The sequence below is a fragment of the Brassica napus genome, chromosome C1, assembly GCF_020379485.1.
Source record: "Brassica napus cultivar Da-Ae chromosome C1, Da-Ae, whole genome shotgun sequence".
Classification (NCBI taxonomy): Eukaryota; Viridiplantae; Streptophyta; class Magnoliopsida; order Brassicales; family Brassicaceae; genus Brassica; species Brassica napus.
The window spans coordinates 6,714,399-6,738,291 of record NC_063444.1 but is presented as its reverse complement, the minus strand read 5'-3'; the positions used below and the strand labels follow the sequence as shown (position 1 = coordinate 6,738,291).

Genomic DNA, 23,893 nt, shown 5'->3' with positions numbered 1-23,893 from the left:
TAAAGATTTAGGTTACATATGCTCTATAATGTAAATATAGCAATATTAAAATTGTTTGTGCAGATTGCAATGGAGAATAATTAATTAAGTGGTCAAGAAGCTGATCTTGGTGGTCAGTGTGGATCTAGTTTACAAATCTCGGGTGATCTCAGTTTGATAAATCAAAAGTCAGTTGAGCTTTTTGCCGAGGAATACGAAACTTCACTCCGTAAATTTGAGGAAGAATATGAACTAACCAACAAAGAGGATCTACTTGAAACTGAAGAAATTGATGTTTTAGAAGCAAACGATGAGAATGAGAAGAAAGATGAACTTTGTATTGGAATGGAGTTTAGTTCTGAAGATACTGCGCATATGGCTTATAGTAAGTATGCAGGCAATCATGGTTTCAACGTAAGAAAACAAATGAGGACCAAAAAAAAGAAGATGAAAAAGTAGCAAGGATTCTTTATGTATGCTCAAAAGAGGGGGTTAGGAAGGAGCCTAAGGTCAAAAGAGGGGGTTGTAAAGCTCATATGGCTTGCTACCTTCAGAGTAACGGAAAATATAAGATTGTGTCTTTCGACCAGAATCATAACCATGACTTAGTGAGGACACCTATGAAGCATTTGCTGAAGGGAAATCGAGCAGTCACTGTCTCTTAAAAACAACATGCTGATGATGCCGAGATGTCAGGAATTTGAGCAAAAGCAACCATTAAAATGATGAGCAGATAAGTTGGGGGGGAGAGAAAATCTAGGTTTTTTGGATAAAGGCTATCGCAATTACATATGCCGTAAACGGATGGCAGAAATGAAAAAGGGAGATGCAGCAGAAAAAGAAAGAAGATAATTCCTCTTTTTTTTATTCAATGCAACTTGATAAGGACTATATGATCACAAATATCTTCTGGGTGGATGATCGGTCTATAAGCGATTACAATCTCTTTGGAAATGTTGTTTGTTTTGACACAACTTATAAGACCAATGAATATGATAGACCGTTTGCTCCATTTGTCGGGGTAAATCATCATAAGCAGACTGTTGTGTTCGGAGCTGGCCTCTTATATGATGAAACCACTGAGTCTTTTAAGTGGCTTTTTGAGACTTTTCTTGGAGCAATGTCTGGAAAACAACCAAATTGATTCTTACAGACCAATCTGCAGCAATGGCGAATGCAATAGTGAAAGTGTTTCCAGAAATAAAACATAGGTTATGTGTCTGGCATATTTACCTAAATGCTGCAAAGAATTTGAGTCGTGTGTTTCACGGACCAGACCAGTTTGCCATGGATTTTGGAAAGTGTGTATATGACCATGAGGAAGAAGAAGATTCGTTATTGGCATGGAGTGATATGCTCAATAAGCATAAGCTGATAGAGAATAAATGGTTGAAGAATTTGTTTGAGGTGAAAGAAAAATGGGCAATGGTATATGGCCGTCATACTTTTACAGCCGATATGGTGAGCACACAGCGTAGCGAAAGTATGAATAGTATTTTGAAAAGATACTTGAAGCGCAATTTTGACATGTTGACCTTTTTTAAACACTATGAGAAAGTGTTGGATGATAGGCGATATAAAGAATTAGTTGCTGATTTTGGTATGATGCATACTTCGCCGGTATTAGTTGCATCTGTAGAGATGTTGCAGCATACAGAAGAAGTGTATACACCAGAAGTGTTTACCTTGTTCCAAAAGGAATACACAGTCATCGGTGATTATGTCGTAAAAAAGACTAGTAAGTCTGAGATGGTGTATGAATACAATGTATCTTATCGTGGAGTTGCACGAGAGCATTTGTTTAGTATGATGATGCAGACCAATCGATACATTGTAGTTGCATGAAGTTTTCATTTGCTGGGATCTTATGTCGTCATGCATTGAAAGTGTTGGACAAAAAGAATGTTAGAAGAATTCCACGTACTTACTTTCTGAATCGTTGGAGTAAAGAGGCAAAAGCACGAACAGTATCGTATTATCATTCAGAGACACCTAATGAAGCCGTGAAGCAATCGATTGGAAAGCGATATAGTCATATTTGTCGTACTTTCCGTGAGATTGCATCAGTTGCTGCTGAGCATATAGAACTGACATTGTGTGCAGATAAAGATGCGATTGAGTTGCTAAAAAAATTGGAGGAAAAGAAAAAAGAACTTGTGAGAGCTAATAAATGGATGCCCCATACACTACAAGAAAACAGGGGGATTCTGATGGCCAAAATCGTCGGAAATTCGTCGGAATAGACCGATTCCGACGAATTTCCGACGAACCCGTCCGTCGGTATCGTTTTGTCGGAAAAAAAAATTCGTCGGAATTTCGTCAGTACTTCCGACGACTTTCTGACGAATACCGAGAAACGTCATTCTGACGAACTTCCGACGATATTACGATGCGGACACACGAGACCAGAGTTCATCGGAAAAACTACGTACCGACGGAGAACGTTCCTCGGATAATTCCGACGTAGCGTGTTCCTCGGTGTATTCCGACGAACATTGGTCGTCGGAATATACCGACGGACAATGGTCGTCGGAGTATACCGACGAACCTTGTTCGTCGGTATTTTCCGACGAAATGTGGTTCGTCGGTATATTCCGACGACCCTGTCCGTCGGTATATACCAATTTTAAAAACGAATTGATTTTGCATTTTTATATATTTTTTGATATTAATAAATTAAAAAAATCAAAAATTTAAAACTAATAATATTATATAATTTAAATTCATACAAACCGAAATAGGAAAAAAACATTCAGAAAGTTTAAAATTCATACAAACCGAAATAGAAAAAAAAAACATTCTGAAAGTTTTAAAAAGCCGAAATAAACTAAGATGAACTCGAAGACATCAAACGATCTAGCTTCTGCATAATCTCGGTGTTGAACTTCTTCTGGGATGCCAACTCAGCAAGGATAGTGGCATTCTCCGAACGGATAGTGGCATTCTCCGAAAGGATAGTGGTGTTCTGCTCCTCCAATGCCCCAATCCGTTCATCTTTGTCATGTAGCTCCTCGAGAATCATGGGATCGGCATACGGAGCTTGCGAAGAAGATGCCGGATACGAAGAAGCACGACGGGCCAACCCAACTAAACGGCCTCCTTTCCTTTTAGGAACCGCCTACAAAAATATTTAAAGTAAGTAAATAGGGACAAGTAAGTAATCGACATTATAAAAAAAATATATAATAAAAAAAATTACCTTTTCAACCATCTCATTTATTTGCAATAGAGACAGGTTGGTTGAAGCTCCCGTAGAGTCGCCGTCATCAGAGAGAGGCTGAGATTGAGAAACTATTTCAGCTTCCACCAAATCAACTACACCTTTGATCACGGGGTCCTGAATTTGACCCGTCGTCTTGTTAGTGTGAGCCACCTTAATGAGTTGGAGACGATCAACGGGATTACCGTCATTTGCTTCGATCTAAAAAAACCGCCATTATTAGCCAAGAAATATATAAAATATTTATTTAAAAAATATAAAGATAAATAATAATAAAAAACTTACAAGTTCATCCTCCTTAGTAGACATAGAGCAAGCGCCGAGGTTGTGCACATACATACCTTTCCCGCCACGATCGCTCTTCCGGTTCCTGGAGTTCCTAGAAGACGTCTCTGCAGTTTCTTCCTTCTCCCAATGAGCTATCAACTGCTCCCACACCGTCCCGTTGATGAACCGTGGCTTCTTGTTCTTCTGCCAAACTGTCTTCCACGCGTTTATCTGCTTTGTGTAAGAGTCCATGGCCTTTTCGTTGAATTTCTTACGGACTGTTTCCGTAAGATCGGAGTGCCAGTTGAACTCTTGCTACAAAACAAACACAATTTAATAAGTAAATATATTAAAAAAAATGTAAAAACTTTTAAAAAAATGAAGAGTTACTATACCGCAAACTGACGAAACCACAACTCTCGTTCGTCGGAAGGGATCACGCTCCACTTTGGATATCCAAAACGGAGCATGGAGTACATCATCTGGTTGATGCTCCGGCTAATGCCATTTTTCGACTTGGTGAACCTTTAAAAAAAATACAAGTTAGCAAGTTAATTAAAGAAAAAAATATAACGGTACAAATAAAAAAAATACTAACCAAGTGCTATGGCCTCGTCGTGGGTTGGGTTGGAGAAACGGGAGATGCTCTCGACCTGGTTGTTGAACCAATAGATGAACCGGCATGACCCCCGGATCCTGTTGAGCAGCAGCGTGAGGGGCAGCGGGAGCTGGAGCGGGAATATATGCGGGAACCGAGTCATGAGACGATCCCGATGCACGGGAACTGCTCACCGAACTACGTCGAAGACGGGCTGCGGGGCGGGCTTCATCCTCGGCCCTAAAAAAAAAAATTAATACATCAAACATATTTTCAAATCATTTCTATTTTTAATGTTTTCATTTATATATTTACAAAAGGTTTTATAAACGTTTTTAAAAAAACTATTAAACCTTTTATCATACATCGTTTATTACTAGAAACTTATAAAAAATAATAAAAAAATTTAAAATGTTTTATTATACATGATTTATATATATATATATATATATATGTATACAAAATTATAAAAAATTTATAAATATAGAAAAATGTTGTTAAAAATTTATAAATGAAGAAAAATGTTGTTAAATATTTATATTTTTTTTAAAAAACGTTTTATTATACATAGTTTATTAGTGGAAACTTATAAAAAATTATAAAAAATTTTAAAATTTTTATTATACATGATTTATATATATATATATGTATACAAAATTATAAAAAATTTATAAATATAGAAAAATGTTGTTAAATATTTTTAAAAAATTTTAAAAACGTTTTATTATATATATTTCATTACTGGAAACTTGAAAAACGTTTTAAAAATAAAAAAAAAACGTTTTAAAAAATCAAAAAACGTTTTAAAAAATCAAAAAATGTTTTTAAAAATCAAAAAATATTCCAAAAAAAACTAAAACAACAATCCAAACAACAATCCTAACTTATATATACTAAACTATCAATCAAACAACCTAAAATCCGAGATCTAACTTCCAAAACCCTAAACAATTGAGATTAAAGAAGGTTTGGGATGATTCTTACATGATTTAGGGTTTGGGGGAGGAATCGCCGGTGTAGAGGGAGGAATCGCCGGTGTAGAGAGAGGAATCGCCGGTGAATCGCCGGTGGAGAGAGGAATTTAGAGAGAGAGATGCGGAGATAACGAAGAAAGAAGAAGGAGGAGGGTTATTATATCAGAAGATTCCGACGGACACGGGTTCGTCGGTATTCCGTCGGTATAATTAAAATATACCAAATGCCAATTCGCGAAAATTTTCAAGCGGTTTGGTTCTCCCGGGCAAATTGAAATTCCGACGGAATGTGTCCGTCAGTATATTCCGACGGACACATTCCGTCGGTATATTCCGACGGAATTCCGACGACTTAGTGTTTAGGGTGTTGATTTCAAGTTTCTAAATGCAAAATCCAAATCTTTGATAATATATATAGTATTTGCATAAAGATTTAACAATAAAAATGTTTTATAACACGATTTTACACAACAACATTTTTTGTAGTGTAAGCTTATATAAATATGATTGTATAAGTATATAATGTTAAGATGAGATGTTATGAAAACAATGATATGCATACATAAATATTTTAATGAGTTGTTATATTTGAACGGTTGCGATCTAATACTATACTAAACACTTATTATGTGTTATTTTCATAGTTTTGGCATCTAAATTTATAGATTTTTATGATTGAAACTTTATAGAAACACATGTCGTCGGTATTTCGTCGGAAAATACCGACGACATTCCGACGAACTGGACAAGTTCGTCGGAATGTCGTCGGTATTTCCGACGAAATACCGACGACCTTTCCAAATTTCAATGAAACCCATTGTCGTCGCTATGTCGTCGGTATATTGCGAGGGATTTCCGACGGACCAATAAAAAAAAAAAAAAAAAACTAATCAGAATCTTCTGAATCTTCATCAAACTCCCCAACCTCGGCTCCGGCTCTGAATGTACGACAGCATCATGTCCAAACACAGTCAAATTCTCAACGAGTTGAACATTTTCCAAATCTTCAACTGCCTGGGCGTTGCTGGTAGACTCTGGTTGCAATGGTTCATCATCATCAGAAGTTCCATCCACTCGTCCTCTTGGGTTGATTTGCGTTACAGTAACCCATGGATCGTCTCTGTACGTCACCCGAGGGTAACTGATGTAGCACACCTATACATATCAATTATACAAGTATTAGTAAAATATATAACATTAATTAATTATATTGGTAAAAAATTATGAATAGATTGACATACCTGATCAGCTTGCGAACCAAGAATGAAGGGATCATAATATTGAAGTTTCCGCCGCGAATGAACTGATGTAACACCAAACGCATCAATCTTCACTCCTCTATCTGGGGTGGTGTCATACCAATCACAATAGAATACTACACAACGCAATCCAACCATTCCAGGAAATTGGATTTCCAATATTTCTTTTATGTTGCCGTAGTAGACATCGTCACCAGAAGAAGATGAAACACCAGCATCATATGTTGTCTTAGAATGACCTTTCCTTGTGAATGCATATCCTCGCGTACAAAATTTAGGATATGATTTGACCACATAGTTTGGTCCCTGCACAAATTCGCGTATCCAATCATCGAACACAAGACCTCTGGCCAAACCATCATTCACCTATAAATTAAAAACATATATGATTGAAAAGTTAATTAGTTTATATATATTAAATTTAAACTAATCATTTGCATAGGGTAATATGATATATGACTCACATAACTACGAAGCCACGCAGCAAATCCGTTATCTCTAAGTTGTCGAAGCTCATCTTCTGTTGCATGCCTGTGAGTCATACGCAACTCCGCCATATATACACTATATACAAAAATATTATCAATATGAAATAAATTTATTGAATATTAATCTAACAATAAATGAATAAATATTTTTACCTCTCATATTGTAGAACATCTTCACAGTTGGTGAGCAAATATGTTTGCAAATGAGCGTGCTCAGTGTCCGTAAGTCTCCGCTTCGTGAATTTTCCACTAAGTCGTCCTATTTCCTTGAACATGCTTGGGACAGTAACATGATATGTTGCTCTCTCCCCTCTATCATCATGCCGAGCAGGTCTTCGGTGTTTTGTATGCACTTCTGGTGGAAAATAATTTTCAGCAAAGATTGCAGTTTCTTCATTGATCACCTGTGCCACTATAGATCCTTCCACCCTGCTTTGATTTTTGACCATCTTCTTCAGATGATGCATATAACGCTCAAAAATATACATCCATCTGTACTGCACAGGACCACCAAGTTCCAATTCTCTTGCGAGATGAATAGCAAGATGTTCCATTACATCAAAGAATGATGGAGGAAATATCTTCTCAAGGTTGCACATGCTGACTGGTGCGTTTGTCTTCAAATTATTAATACCCTCTTCAGTCACTACTCTGCTGCATAAGTCGCGGAAGAAAACACTAATCCCTACATAGATAAAAGACATAATTTTCGTAAGTATTAAGTTTTTATAAGCATAATTGTTAAATATAAAAATAAATTAAATTGTAAAAATATAATATACCTGCAATTGCTTCATGAACATTACGTGGCAATAATGCTGAAAAAGCAAACGGAAGGAGGCGCTGCATAATTACATGACAATCATGACTCTTCAAGCCAGTAAACTTTCCTTCGCTTCTATCAACGCAGTTCCCCAAATTTGATGCATATCCGTCAGGAAATTTCACTTTATCTGTAATCCAATCAAAGAACTCTTCTTTTCTAGCACCATCCAGCCGATAAATGGGAAAAGGGGCCGTACCGTTCTCATCAACGTGAAGTTCAGAACGATCACAAATATCGACTAAATCCAACCTTGACTTCAAATTATCCTTCGTTTTACCTTGGATGTTAAGGACTGTGTTCATCAGATTATCGAAGAAGTTCTTCTCAATATGCATGACATCTAAATTATGCCGCAATAGATGACTCTCCCAATATGGCAGATCCCAGAAAATACTCTTTTTGTGCCAGTTATGTAGCTCTCCAACCGCATTGACTCGAATGTTTTCATGTCCACCTACATCTGGCGTCCTTTCTGCATCAAAATACCTAAACTGCTTCAACAAATCTTTCCCACTAACTTCCTCAGGTGGACCATCAAACACCTGCTTGTTCTTCGTAAACGAAGTCTTACTCCTGCGGTATGGATGATCAGGTGGTAGAAATCGTCTGTGACAGTCAAACCAACACGTTTTCCTTCCGTTCTTTAGTTGGAAAGCATCTGTGTCATCTTGACAATATGGACATGATAGCTTCCCATGTGTTGTCCATCCAGATAACATACCATATGCTGGAAAGTCACTTATTGTCCACATAAGTACTGCCCGCATCTGAAAGTTTTCTTTGCGCGAAACATCGTATGTCTCAAAACCATGCGCCCATAGTTGTTGCAACTCATATATTAGTGGTTGAAGAAACACATCTAGTGATCTTTTAGGATGATCTGGCCCGGGGACGAGAATTGAGAGAAACAAAAACTCTCGTCGCATGCACAAGCTCGGCCGTAAGTTGTACGGTGTCACAATAACTGGCCATAGAGAATACTGTCTTCCATGCTTTCCAAATGGGCTGAAACCATCAGTAGATAATCCAAGATAAACATTTCTTCTCTCTTCCGCAAATTCTGGATATGTTGACTGGAAATGTTTCCAAGCCTTTGCATCTGAAGGATGTCTAATCTCACCATTTGTGGAATGCTCTGCATGCCATCTCATTGCTTTTGCTGTGCGCTCACACTGATACAACCTCTTCAATCTTTCCGTCAAAGGCAAATACCACATTCTTTTGAATGGGATCGGAACTCTTCCCCTCGTCTCCTGATAACGAGGTTTCCCACAAAATTTGCATACATTCCGTGTCTCATCCGCTCTCCAGTAGATCATGCAGTTGTCAATACATACATCTATCACTTCATACGGTAGTTGAAGACCTGCAACAAGTTTCTGAACCTCGTAGTATGAACCCGGTGCAAGGTTATCCTCAGGTAGAATACCTTTGACAAAATCAGTAATCGCATCCATACATTCTTCAGCCAAATTTTAGTCTGTCTTAATACCCATTAATCTAGTTGCAAATGATAAGACTGAATGATCATCTCTACAATTTTGATACAAAGTTGTTTTCCTGCATCCAACATGTCAAAAAATCTCCTAGATTCGGGGTTTGGTTCTTCCCCTCTATAATGATCATGTACCATCTGCTCAGTACCTACACCATAATCTATATCCGTTCTAGATTCTTCTAACCTAATATCAGGCTGAGGTTCACTAACAGGCTGAGGTTCGCTAGTACTACCATATTCATAACCAGTTTCCCCATGAAGGTACCAAACTTTATAATTACGTGAAAACCCTTTCATATACAAATGAGTCCAAACATCAAATTCTTTTATAACCTTATTATTATTGCAAGAAGAGCAGGGACATCTTAACATACCACTTTTTGCATCCGGTTGCTGTTGAACAAGCCTCATGAATTCTCCAATCCCTTGAACGTATTCTTCCGTAAGCAAATTGGTGTTCGGATCCAAATGAGGTTTATCCATCCACGAACGATAATAAACTTCTGAAGACATGATTTTCACGGAATTGTTATGACTAAAGAGAATGAAGAGAGAATGAAGTGTGAATGAGTTGAATGAGGAGGGTTGTATTTATAGGAAATTGCTTACGGACCTCCGACGACTTTCCGACGGATGTAAAGCAGTCCGTCGGAATTCCGTCGGTATTGTCCAATTTCAAACGGCTATACAACGGTCATATATATTTGTCGGCAACGGTCACATGTTTCGTCGGAATTCCGTCGGAAAATACCGACGGAATTCCGACGACTTTACTGTTAATCGGAATGTCGTCGGAAATTCGTCGGAATATACCGACGAACTTTCGACGACTACAACGGTTACATTTTTTATCGGAATGTCGTCGAAAAGTCGTCGGAATATTCTGACGACCCTTGTTTCGTCGGAATTCCGTTGGAAATGGCCGACGGAATTCCGACGACTTTATTTTTTTGGATTTGGTCGGTAATCCGTCACAAATCCGTCAGAAATGTCCGACGACATTGGTGTCCGTCGGAACCTCCGTCGGAATTCGGCGTGTTTTTTTGTAGTGATAGTTTAGAGGATAAATGTGTGGACGAAGAAGAAAAAAAAGAAGAAGAGGATGTTCCAAACGTACGTGGAATTAAAAGGAAAAATTCCTGTGGGCGACCAAAGAACCAAAAAGACGGATCCAATAGTCGATTTAAAAGTGTTTCCGAAAAGAAAAATTTTGGTACATCAAAATCATCAAGTAAGGCTAGAGCAAAGAAAAAGTTATCATTTCAGGTATTGATATATATTATTAGTTCTTGGTTTATGTCAGTTTTCATCAAAATGTGACTAATGAATATATGTATATACTAATCATTGAATAAATTGATAAATGATTTAGGAATCAACTCCTACTCCGGATACCCAGTTATCTTTTGCTACCAGCGGTCCGATCTTACATAATGAGCCATTTTTCTCTCAAGTACCCCAGGTAAAAATTTCATTTGTCTAGTATTTATAATTTAGTTATATGTCAATATTAGTGTTTCAGTTAAAAGAGTCCTATGTCAGTATTTAAAAGTTGATAAATGATTCAGGAATCAACTCCTACTCGTGATACCCAGTTATCCTTTGCTACCATCGGTCCGATCTTACATAATGAGCCATTTTTCTCTCAAGTACCCCAGGTAAAAATTTAATTTGCCTAGTATTTATAATTTAGTTATATGTCAATATTAGTGTTTCAGTTAAAAGAGTTCTATGTCAGTATTTAAAAGTTGATAAATGATTCAGGAATCAACTCCTACTCGTGATACCCAGTTATCCTTTGCTACCACCGGTCCGATTTTACATAATGAGCCATTTTTCTCTCAAGTACCCCAGGTAAAAACTTTCATATATCTAGTAATTATAATTTAGTTATATGTCAATATTTAAAATTTTGATAAATGATTCAGGAAACAACTCTTACTCACGATACCCATGTATCTGTTGCTGCCACCAATCTGACATTACATAGTGGGTCATTTATCTCGCAATTACTCCAGGTATATATTTGATTCTATTGGTTATTTATAATTAAGTTACATGTTATTTTGTTAAAATTATATATATCTTTTTTTATTTTGCAGAACTTCGACAAGAATTATGGTAATGGTTCATCAAAAGACTTCGACAAAAATTATGGCGATGGTTCATAGGGTCCCATATTTTTATTGATTTGTTTTTTGTATTTGAATAAAAGATGTTTTGGAAAAACCAGCCATGGAATATTACGTTTTTGACGAATGCATACATGTGGCCATTTTTGAACTCTGCATATTCCTTGAGCTTTTATTACAGAGTACTAATTTTAACTTACTTTCACTTACATTACACAACAATACTGGCCACTACATATTTATAGAGAAAACTGATTCTTTTCAATTACATTACACACCATTGGCCACTATATATTTATAGAGAAAACAGAACAGTACTCTCGATCTTCTCTATAGCCTTATTTTAACTTATTCTTTGGGAGTACTAATATTCATATATAGCACATACTTTTGACTTATACTTTGCCTACTACAACAAGCAAACTCACACGTTTTTTTTCCTTGACTTGTTGCTCTTCTTTTCCCACTTTTTTTGTTATGTTTTCTGCATTTCAAGATTAATCAAAGATGAAATTCCAAGACTCCTCACAAATCTATTTATTAATAGCCAAAGTTCAGTCTAGGAGTTTGATCCTTGTTATTCCTCGATCTTTGTTGGGAATCTTCTTATTCCCTGGACCAATCCCTTTGACTACATTAACAGAACTCACTGATATATTTGCTTTTGCAGCGTGCAACTTGTTCTGATTGTTCAACCTTGGAATGATTCCTTTCTTGCTTCCTTCCTTGACTTCATTCTGATCTTGTATAATTTTAGCTTAGCATTGAATCTCTTCTTCATGTACAATCTTATATGGTGAGTTCCCTTTGAAATCATGAGACTCCCTCTTGCTGAGACTTCCTCTTGCTTGATTCTCAGAATCTTTTTGTTCACTGATTTGTTTTATTTTCTTCTGAGTTTTCTCCATATCTACAACCAGCTTCCCATTAGCTTTCTTCACATCTCCTATAATTGGTTTTTCAACCAGCTGTTGCTCACTCTCAGGTATGCTTCTTCTTTTCTGTTTCGTATCTTCTTCAATCATCAGACACTCTAGCACACTTGGGAGATCGCAGTATTTTCTTAGCCTTTATGTTTGGTTTAATATAGAAGGAGAGAAACAAAATCAATTTTGGTAAAGCCATGGAAAGAAGAAGAAAAAGAAAAGTCATGGAAAAAAGAATAGAAGCCATTGATGAATCAGAAGAAACAACGTAACAACGCCGACGTAAACGTTTTCTAGTTCTTCTTTTTTTTCCTTTTTTGGCTATAAATACTAATTATTTTTCTTTTTTTTTTTCAGAAACTGAACGTAACACTGGTGATTTGAACCTAAAAATTTCTTGTAAAAAACAACAAATTCAGTTAAACAAAAGCAAATTTGTTGAGTAACTACAATAAAATATAGTATTAACGACAATGATTTCTGTTGTTAATTCGTCGTTATCTAAGGTTTACGATGAATTAAAGATGAATCACACTATTCGTTGTAAACTTTGCTAGGAAATAATCCACTGTGAGAGATGACATGTCAAATCGTTGTTACGTAGTTGTTACAAAAATGCATGAACTCGTTGTTAGAGTGACAGCAAATTAACAAACAGTTTGAATAACAATGAATTCAAAACTAATTTGTTTTAATAATTATCTAACTAATAATTTTTTACTAAATCATTTTAATTAATTTAAAATTAAAATAAATACATTTATATAAAATTTTTATATTTCATAAAATAAAATAAAATAAAATATACTTACATATTTTTGAACTTAACTATTTTCTAACTGATATAACTAATTTTTAACTAACTTTTTAGGTAGAACCGAGGAGAGAAAGAGAGAAAGACATGTGAGCAGAAAAGACAATACGAGCATCTCCAAAAATCTGATTATCTTAAGGTTTGACAAAATTATATTCGAGAGTGTTTCTTTCCAAAAGTAAAACCTTATATAAAACCTTAAATTTTTTATATTTTACATAACATCTTTATGTTTAACAAAACTTAACTAAATCATAATTTTTTTACGATAACTATAAAATATACAACAAAGTTATCAGAAACAAAATCAATAAATAAAATATTATATTATAGTAAAATATTTAATGTTAAAAACATACAAACTAAGTCATTAAATTTAAATAAGTTACATAACTATTCATTTTAATTACATCCATAATGATCACATATATGATCAATTAAGGTATTTTGAAGTGGTCAATAAGCTTCTTTATTTATTTATTTTTCCTTTTTCAGGTTTTGTATTTTTTATTTGTTTGATGTAATATTATTTTTTATAATATTTTTTGTAATTTTAATTAAATATTTGCATTAAAAATTACTAAAATAATTAAACAAAGTTTAGTAAAATTATTTGAAAGTTACACAAATAAAAGGATTAAAAATGTAATAAATTTTAAATATAATGTTTTGTACAGTGAAACTTTATATTTGAAGTTTTACTATACAAAAACTTAATTTCAATTTGCTTTTAGAGTGCAAAAAAACATATATTTGAAGTTACAAGAATTTTTTTGGAAATACTCTAAAAGAAGAATGAGTTAGGCAAAAGAAAGGATACGAGGATATGAAGTTTGTGGGTGTTGTTAATTCGTAGTAAATTAACAACCCACTAACAACAAAATCGTTGTAATTTTGACATCTATAAATATATATATATATATATATATATATATATATATATATATATATATATATATATATATATATATATAATATCAAAACTTTGCAATTGATAATGAATAATAAAAGTAATTATTAATTAACAATAAATTCGTCGTTAGTGGGTTGTTATGATTACTATGAATTAACGACGAAATCATGGTAATGTCGCTGTAAAGATCGTGGTCACGACAAATTTGTTGTTAGTGTCGTTAGCTTGATTTTCCCATATATCCTATATCCTTTTTGTGAGTTCAATCGTGGCTGATTGCGATTTTTTTCAGTAAGTCACGCAATAATTGACCTCTTGCCAATTAATTCTGGCAGTTTAGAGCTGAATGAACTCTATTTGGGATTTTACAGCCTACGCGCTTGTTGTTCAATGATGTATTTGAGGCTTATATTTCACCTAATTGAAAAATGATATTTTTCAATTAGGTGAAAAATTAACATTTTTAAATTTGACATTAACTTGTCTATTGATTTATCATGAATTCTTTTCTTGCAGCAAAAATTTGTTTTCGTATGTCAGAAACCCATTTGAAATTAGAATATCCTCTCCCTTAATTAAACAAAGAATAACTTGCCTTCTTCATTTCACCAATATTACGAAAAGCATAATTCTAAGAGTGTCTTGTTCATTTAAAAGAAGAATAACTTGTTATAGTGATTTTATATCATATTGTGTATATATACAAGGAAAGTTCTCATCATTATGTGAAACCAAAACATAAAAACATTAGAAGCTTATATTTATCTTTTCAATGGAAATACTCAAAAAAATTTATTCACTATACTCAACACGCGGGCACAAATGTGATGGCTGCAATCTTGGTGAAGACTGCTACAGTGATGGCTATCGTTGCATTCGTTCTGGACTATTCTTTCACAAGGAGTGCGCTACATCTAATCAAGATGTTTGCAACGCCTATCATCCACAACATATGTTAAAAATCAAGGTAGTTTCAAACTTCGAAGATGTCCATGGTGAATGCAAGATTTGTAGAGGTAAGTTGCCAAAAATGTATTATTATTGTTCAATATGTGATTTTGCAATCGATTTGATATGTGCAAGAAAAGAAGTTGTCAAAAATATCGATTTTCCAAATACACACAAGCATCGTTTATCCCTTGTTCCAAAGATGATTATGTTTTCATGTCATATATGTCAACTAGTTGATGATCGGTTCCCTTATGCATGCGATATATGTGGTTTGAATTTCCATAAAGATTGTGCTGAATCTACACCAGAACTCAGCTACTCATGTCATCCTAAACACCCTCTCAAGCGTCTCACTCGTGTTCCAAGTTACACCAATGGAAAATGTTGCTTGTGCAAAAGCAAGCTTCATATTCTGTTTTATCATTGTTCTATTTGCAATTTCAGCGTGGATGTCGAATGTGCAAAGAATCCACCTCCTTTAACTCTTGACCACCCCAAAGCGCATGAACATCAACTCACTCTTTTGCCGCAACGAATTTTTGTTTGTAATGCTTGTGGAATGGATGATGATCCAAATCCTTATATATGTCTTCAGTGCAATTTCATGGTCCATAGGAGTTGTATAGACATACCACACATTATAAAAATTAGTCGTCATGTTCATCGTATATCCTACAATGATTGCCTCGAGGCCGGTGATTGGAAATGTGAAGTCTGTCTGAAAGAGATAAATTGGACATGTGGAGCTTATTCTTGCTCAAAATGTCCTGATTTTGCAATTCATGTGAGATGTGCCACAAGGTTTGGGATCTGGGATGGTATTGAACTTGAAAGCATATTAGAAGATACCACAAACTCTAAAGCATATGAAGTGATCGAAGAAGGAGTAATAAAGCATTTCATTCATAAGAATCATACATTAAAGCTCAAAGAAGGGAGTGATGCTAATGGTAAAAGTAGGCGTTGTACAGCATGCACATATCCCATATTTTCTACTCTATTCTATGATTGCACGGTATGTGATTATGTAATGACCCACCACTCCCACCATCTCCACTTCTTTCTCCAACCCCACCACTTCCACCTTCTTCTCCACCATCTCCACCTTCTTCCCCACCATCTCCATCTTCTTTAAAGCTTGAGAAAGAGAGAGAGAGAGAGAGAGAAAGAGAGAGAGAAGAAGGAGAAGAAGGGAGAAAGCTCACTTGAACTCGTCGCCGTAGCAACCGTGCGCCATGACCACGTTCAGCTTGCCACCACCGATAAACACCCTAGGTAATCGCCGGAAACCGCATTCCTTAAGCTCAGTTTCGTTTCCGTTTAGTAAATCGCCCATAACTTCCTAACTATTGATCATCTCGTGCATTCAAGACCACCATCGTGTTCCTCTCGTCGAGACGAAGCCGTAGACACCAACCACGCCTCAATCGGAGCCCGGACGAAGCCTCACGCGCCTCCGGAAGTTTCGCCTCTGCGCGCGCGTGAAGTACACGCGCCGCCGCCGGAAAACGTCGCCACCGCCGGACCACCGTCCCCCGCCGCCGGAATACCGCCGTCGCCGCCGACAACCGCCACCGGAATACCGCCGTCGCCGCCGGTGACCGACACCGGTGACTCGCCGGCGACTCGGTCAACTCGGCCGAGTCAACTCAGGGAGTCAACTCGGTTGACTCGGTTAACCGATCGGTTAGCCGGTTTAAATTGATTTCGGTTCGGTTAGGGTAAACCGGTCGGTTTAGTCAAATCGATTTCTGGTTTGACTTTGACCGGGTTGACTTTGACCAGCGGGTTGACTTTTCCGAAAACCTTGACCAGTTCCGTTTTCGACCGTTCGAAAGGCGTTCTGACTCAGAATTTCGATCTGATTTCAGATATGGAGTCTATTTGAGAAGCTGGAGTTCATAGACAACACTTTTCTATTGCTAAGGTGAGGGTCTATTCCCAAACTCCTCTTATTCGGCTTAGGACCTCGAATAAGTATAATTTATTTCTAATGTGTTCCGTCTGTGTGAAATCGAGTCTGTCATTGTTTGTTTAGTTTTAGGTTCTTTGCATAAACCGGAACTAGGGGGTTAGAGGATTCAACATTGATTGTTTCACTTAATGTAAATTCTTAGCTAGGATTGTTTTTGTTTGGAGACGGATACAGAGTCGGACTGCTGTATGCCGGATTGTATGGAGGTCACGGCCAACTTTAGTCGACCGGTTGAGCCGTAGACTGGAAGTGTCGATAAATCGTCTACGGGCGTGTGTTACCGAGCACTTTTTCGGTGTGTGTATGAACCGAGCACCTTTTCGGTAGTGTTTTGGCCTGTTAGTGGGCGGCGAGTGCGCACCTCGCTAGGACCATTGTTTGTTGCTTGAGTACTTTAGGTACTGTGTTTGACATGCATTAGAATTAAATTATATTTATTCGGAGTGCTATGTCCGGGTCCATGGACTTCGGGGTAGCATCCCATACCTCACTGAGCGATTCCCCTGTCGCTCACCCCTCACTCTTCCCCCTTTCAGGTGAGACAAACAAGTATGTGATATTTGGACGGACTTGGTGCTATTGGACTTTTCTTTCGGATTTTATTTGGGCATGGGTGAGAGTTGTCGGGTTTATGGGCTTTTATATTACGGGATATTGTTGGTGGCCCGTCGTCCTTAGTGTCAGGGAGACGGGTGTCACATTGTTGTATGATGACGCGTCGGGGGTGACACGCTGTCCTCCATATAGGAGGTGACGGGTGTCACAATTTGGTATCAGAGCGGGTTCCATCCCGGTTCTGTCCCGGGATGGCGGTCAGGGGATTCGGTTTTCATCGGTTTTCAAAGTTCTTTTTGTTTTAAAAAATATATATTTATTTATATATTTGGAAATTCTTTTAGCACCATTATGTCCAGTAATTACTAACTCAATTGTCTCTTTCAATGACGATGAGTAAAAATCATCGTCATTCGTCCTTCGACTAACAAGGTTCTCGACAGATGTTCAGCAGTTGCGTGAAGTCCAAGTTCGTCAGTTTTCTCGGGAGTTATCAGTTCTTCGGTCATGATTTCGAGGCTATCCAGGAGTGGATATGTGACGTTTCTGCCACCAGCCCACTTCAAGCAATCGTTCCACGAGTTTTGTTACTGGAGACTATGTGGTGTGTGGTATGAGCCATTGGTTGGCATGTGTTGTTGTGTGTACGAGTATATTGACTATTTTGGAGATATATTTGTTTTGTGAACTCGTGGAGATCGCTTTTGAATTGGGGTGCAGCAGCTTGCGTTGTGTGGGTGTTGGAGTTACACTTTGGTATGTTTACCAATTTTGGCAGTGTTGATCGTTTCAGAAATGTGTCAGTTTGGACAACTGACATAGGACATTGGGAGCTATTTATATCCATCGCAGTGTACCAGTTATGCTTGGAGGGCCGATTTGTTCGGATATTCATCAGAGATGGAGCTACGTTTTTACGATGTTATCCTTGGGATGGATTGACTGTCACGGCATCAAGTAGTGTTGGATTGCCTGAGGGCAAGAGTTTCGATTGCTGGAGCAGATGGAAGTTGTTAGTGCATGCATGCTACATACTGAGGAGTTATGGGATATAAGAACAGAGAGATTTTTGGCTACCATTTCAATGGTTAAGGATGATGGACAGCATGGGCTGCAGGATCTTCCGGTTATTGCAGAGTATGAGGATATATTTGTGACCTTTGGAAAGGCCACCACAAGACACATGAGACGCTCTTGCAATTTTATTTTATTTTGGAGCAAACAGCACTGGTTTCACGAGTTTCTTATCGTCTATCACCAGCATGGATGACTGAGTTGAGAAAGCGATTGGAGGAACTCTTTGATAAGGGATTTATCAGATCGAGTTCTTCCCCATGGGGAGCATCATTGTTGTTGTAAATAAGAAAGGTGGGAGTTTCAGATTTTATATTGACTACATAAACTTGAACATGGTAACCATCGTATTGACGAGTTGTTAGAAGAGCTTAATGGAGGTTCATCGTTCTCGAAGTTTGTCTTGGCATCAAAGAAACCATCAGATTGCTATAGCTGAGGAGTATGTACGGAATGCAGATTTCCGTTATGGATATTACGAGTTCGTAGTGATACCATTTGGGTCGACAAAGGCACTGTTGCATTCATGAAGATATGAATGACGTTTTCGTGAACATTTGGATAGGTGTGCGATTGTATTCACCAACGACATCCTGATTATTTTGGAATAGAAAGGAGATTTGTGAGCATTTAGCGGATTGCGTTGGATAAGCCTGGAGAGCATCAGTTGTTCGCTAAGTTGAGGAAGTGTAGCTTCTGGCAGAGGAATGTTGTATTTTTGGGTAACATGGTTTTGGAAGCAGAATTTTGATGGATCCAAAGAAGATTAATACCGTTTCGGGAAGGTCGGAACCTAAGAGTGCTACAAAGATCAGCCGTTCTTTTTGGGTTGATAGTTTACTACTGGAAGTTCATCAAGGGTTTCATCGGTATAGTAATGTTAAAGACGCGGTCTACATGTAAAGACGTTAAGTGTGGTTGGATAGATTTTTGTTCGAGGAGTTTCACTGAATTGAAGCACAACTAATGAAGACACCAATTTTGGGTTCTACTGAGGCTGAGGCTTACTGTGATGTGTCAGATACTGGATTGGATTTAAATTGAGGTATGAGGATTAAGTCATTCATATGCATCACGCCAGAGAGGCTGTAGTGGTATTTGCGTTATAGTTTTGGAGATCGTGATTGTACGGGAAGGAAGTCCAGATTCTATGGGATCATTAGAGTATGATATTTATCTTCACTGATTAAAAATTGCACTTGGGCAGTGCAGTTGGATTGAGTTTGTAGCAGACTATAGTTTGGATATCGCATACTACCTGATAAGGACAACCAGGTGATAAATGCCTTGGGTAGGCGTATGAGCTGTATCTCAGGAACCAAGAAGGTTCATGAGTTGGAGATTTGCTAGTCTCAGGTTGGGTGCCATTACTATCAATGGAGAGACAGATGTCCTTGGGACTTTGGAGCAGGCAGATTTGCTTTGGAGGATACACAAGCACAAGTTAGCATTCTGGATTGGTTGAACAGATCGAGATTGGGAGTATTGGATATCATACAACTCTGAGCAGGATATACTTGTACCGAAACCGAGTTTGTGTGTTGGACGATAAGTTGTTAAGAAAAGGAATCTTACAACAAACATATCACTCGTGTTTCTCTACGCAGCGGGAACACCAAAGGGTACAAAGATATGAAGAGTTAACTATAATTGGTGTAGTATGAAGATGTTTGTAACTACATTACGTCGCGGTGCCAGACATGTTATATGGCAATGACAGAGGATCAGTTATCTATTATGTTATTTTTGAGCTTGCTTTTGCCGGAGTAGAAATGAGGCATGGTGATTATGGACATTGTTATTGGATTATAAATCACCATATGTGGAAAGGATGCCACATGGGTAGTCATGGATAGACTTACCAAGTCAGCCCATTTCCTAAGTAATTAAGAAGACAATCAGAGCTAATTAATTGGAGCAGACCTACATTATTGAGTTTGGGAAGTTTCATTGATGTCAACATTGTATCGGATTGGGAATCGAAGTTCACATCTACATTTCAGAGAGCCTTTCGGAAGGCACTTGGGACAATACATCTTATCACCCGTTGACATATTGTCAGTCAGAGAGGACTACTCAGAACTTAAAGGATATGTTCAGAGATTGCGTGGGATGGAATTTCAGAAGATTTATGGTAGACCTTATAGTATACCACTTTGTTGGACCAAAGTGGGGGAGCAATATGAGTTAGAACTATTAATGGTTCAAGAGACAGTAGAGCAAAGGACATACTCAAGGATTGGCTTTCGGAAGCCCATGACGTCAAAAGATTTATGCAGCTAAGCGCCGTAAGGATTTGGAGCTACATATGGACACCTAATATACCTGAAATTAAGGACATTTTAGGAGGAGCCTAAGACTCAGAAGATATAGGAGCTTAAACCGAGACACATGGAATTGTATCCTGCACTGGAGTGGATTGGATTAGTTGCTTGCAGTTACTTTATCAGCAGTATATCAGCCTTCTAGGACTTAGTTCATATGACAGTATTGCAAAAGTTGAGAAGGCGCTATAATTATTTTGCAGTTGACATCAAGTGAGTTCATAAAGATTTTATGGACCTTATCATCTATTGAAGATTTTGGATCATCAAGAGAAAACAGTTCGGAGAATGTCGACCGTGCTTGTCCGAGTTCGTTGGGAGGGAGATAAGACTCAGGAGGAGACCTGAAAGGCCGAGCGAGGATTAGTATTCGAGGTTTTGGAGGTTCTGCTATGATAACATTGGGCATGTCAGCTTATGACTTGAATTCGGGGACGAATTCCTTATAAGTGGGGGAGAATTGTAATGACCCACCACTCCCACCATCTCCACTTCTTTCTCCAACCCCACCACTTCCACCTTCTTCTCCACCATCTCCACCTTCTTCCCCACCATCTCCATCTTCTTTAAAGCTTGAGAAAGAGAGAGAGAGAGAGAGAGAGAAAGAGAGAGAGAAGAAGGAGAAGAAGGGAGAAAGCTCACTTTGAACTCGTCGCCGTAGCAACCGTGCGCCATGACCACGTTCAGCTTGCCACCACCGATAAACACCCTAGGTAATCGCCGGAAACCGCATTCCTTAAGCTCAGTTTCGTTTCCGTTTAGTAAATCGCCCATAACTTCCTAACTATTGATCATCTCGTGCATTCAAGACCACCATCGTGTTCCTCTCGTCGAGACGAAGCCGTAGACACCAACCACGCCTCAATCGGAGCCCGGACGAAGCCTCACGCGCCTCCGGAAGTTTCGCCTCTGCGCGCGCGTGAAGTACACGCGCCGCCGCCGGAAAACGTCGCCACCGCCGGACCACCGTCCCCCGCCGCCGGAATACCGCCGTCGCCGCCGACAACCGCCGCCGGAATACCGCCGTCGCCGCCGGTGACCGACACCGGTGACTCGCCGGCGACTCGGTCAACTCGGCCGAGTCAACTCAGGGAGTCAACTCGGTTGACTCGGTTAACCGATCGGTTAGCCGGTTTAAATTGATTTCGGTTCGGTTAGGGTAAACCGGTCGGTTTAGTCAAATCGATTTCTGGTTTGACTTTGACCGGGTTGACTTTGACCAGCGGGTTGACTTTTCCGAAAACCTTGACCAGTTCCGTTTTCGACCGTTCGAAAGGCGTTCTGACTCAGAATTTCGATCTGATTTCAGATATGGAGTCTATTTGAGCAGCTGGAGTTCATAGACAACACTTTTCTATTGCTAAGGTGAGGGTCTATTCCCAAACTCCTCTTATTCGGCTTAGGACCTCGAATAAGTATAATTTATTTCTAATGTGTTTCGTCTGTGTGAAATCGAGTCTGTCATTGTTTGTTTAGTTTTAGGTTCTTTGCATAAACCGGAACTAGGGGGTTAGAGGATTCAACATTGATTGTTTCACTTAATGTAAATTCTTAGCTAGGATTGTTTTTGTTTGGAGACGGATACAGAGTCGGACTGCTGTATGCCGGATTGTATGGAGGTCACGGCCAACTTTAGTCGACCGGTTGAGCCGTAGACTGGAAGTGTCGATAAATCGTCTACGGGCGTGTGTTACCGAGCACTTTTTCGGTGTGTGTATGAACCGAGCACCTTTTCGGTAGTGTTTTGGCCTGTTAGTGGGCGGCGAGTGCGCACCTCGCTAGGACCATTGTTTGTTGCTTGAGTACTTTAGGTACTGTGCTTGACATGCATTAGAATTAAATTATATTTATTCGGAGTGCTATGTCCGGGTCCATGGACTTCGGGGTAGCATCCCATACCTCACTGAGCGATTCCCCTGTCGCTCACCCCTCACTCTTCCCCCTTTCAGGTGAGACAAACAAGTATGTGATATTTGGACGGACTTGGTGCTATTGGACTTTTCTTTCGGATTTTATTTGGGCATGGGTGAGAGTTGTCGGGTTTATGGGCTTTTATATTACGGGATATTGTTGGTGGCCCGTCGTCCTTAGTGTCAGGGAGACGGGTGTCACATTGTTGTATGATGACGCGTCGGGGGTGACACGCTGTCCTCCATATAGGAGGTGACGGGTGTCACAGATTACTTCATCATTCATCAGAAATGTGCTGATCTTCCAAAAAAGAAAATAGATTCCTTCTACAAGATGTCCATGACTTTAGTCTCAAATTCTAACGAGTTAAATTTATGTGATGCTTGTCAAAATTATTTTGAAGGTTTCATGTACATAAGTGATAATGGTATTATCAACCTTGATGTGCGATGTGGTTCTATATCTGAGCCCTTTGTCCATGAAGGTCATCCTCATCATTCGTTATACATCAATTACTCAAAAAAAGACAAATTATGCAATGCTTGTGGAGATAAGGCATGTATGGTTTTCAGTTGTGAGGAATGCGACTTTGTTTTAGACGTCAAATGTTCTATTTTGCCAAAAATGGTAAAACACAAAAATGATAAAGATCATTTTCTGACTCTATGTTACGGAGAAAAAACGAGGGAGCAGTATTGGTGCGAGGTATGCGAAGAAGATCTAAACCCAGAAAAATGGTTTTATTCATGTGATCATTGTGGCGTCACTCTTCATATCAAATGTACGTTTGGAGATTTCATATGGATTAATCCCGGAGGCGAGGCTGAGTCCATATATATGGTTATTCCCAATAATTATACAAGTCGGCCAGTTTGTAACGGGTGTGATTCTCGTTGTCAATACCCATTTATCCTGAAATATAAGAAATATATATTATGTTCTTTACAGTGTTTTAAAAGTGTAGTAGGTCGTTAGTGATTTATCAAAGTGGGTTTACAAAAAAGTATCCTTGTCTACCTCAAAATATTAATAGTTGTAAAATTTCAATGTTTATAAGATGTTTGTTTACATAAGTTAAATCAAACTTGAATGTGTACTTCTTATGTTGGATATGGTTTCTTTGCAAACTTTATTTTCTTAGGGCACAAACAAAAATTAAGAAGAAGAAATCAATCATTCAATATGCTAGAGAGGATTACATTGAATGTG

At 38.1% G+C, this 23,893-nt stretch overlaps 1 protein-coding gene across 3 annotated transcripts; it reads left to right on the top strand.

Annotated features, from left to right (window-relative positions):
- Nucleotides 1-14,917: 14,917 nt before the first annotated feature.
- Nucleotides 14,918-23,825, top strand: LOC106388281. 3 transcript variants are annotated; one of them, XM_048745452.1, is made up of 5 exons: nucleotides 14,918-16,120; nucleotides 16,717-16,772; nucleotides 17,357-21,486; nucleotides 21,583-22,138; nucleotides 22,723-23,825. In XM_048745452.1, exon 1 carries the CDS (start codon nucleotides 14,925-14,927, stop codon nucleotides 15,978-15,980), a length of 1,056 nt encoding a protein of 351 aa, XP_048601409.1. In that variant the 5' UTR covers nucleotides 14,918-14,924; the 3' UTR covers nucleotides 15,981-16,120; nucleotides 16,717-16,772; nucleotides 17,357-21,486; nucleotides 21,583-22,138; nucleotides 22,723-23,825. The 3 variants fall into 3 exon arrangements, with proteins under 3 accessions (XP_048601409.1, XP_048601408.1, XP_048601410.1); XM_048745451.1 differs by having other exon boundaries at nucleotides 16,217-16,772; XM_048745453.1 differs by lacking the exon at nucleotides 16,717-16,772.
- Nucleotides 23,826-23,893: the final 68 nt, after the last annotated feature.

Coding starts and splice junctions, on each gene's coding strand:
- LOC106388281 (XM_048745453.1), top strand. CDS start 14,925: ATGTATTATTATTGTTCAATATGTGATTTTGCAATCGATTTGATATGT.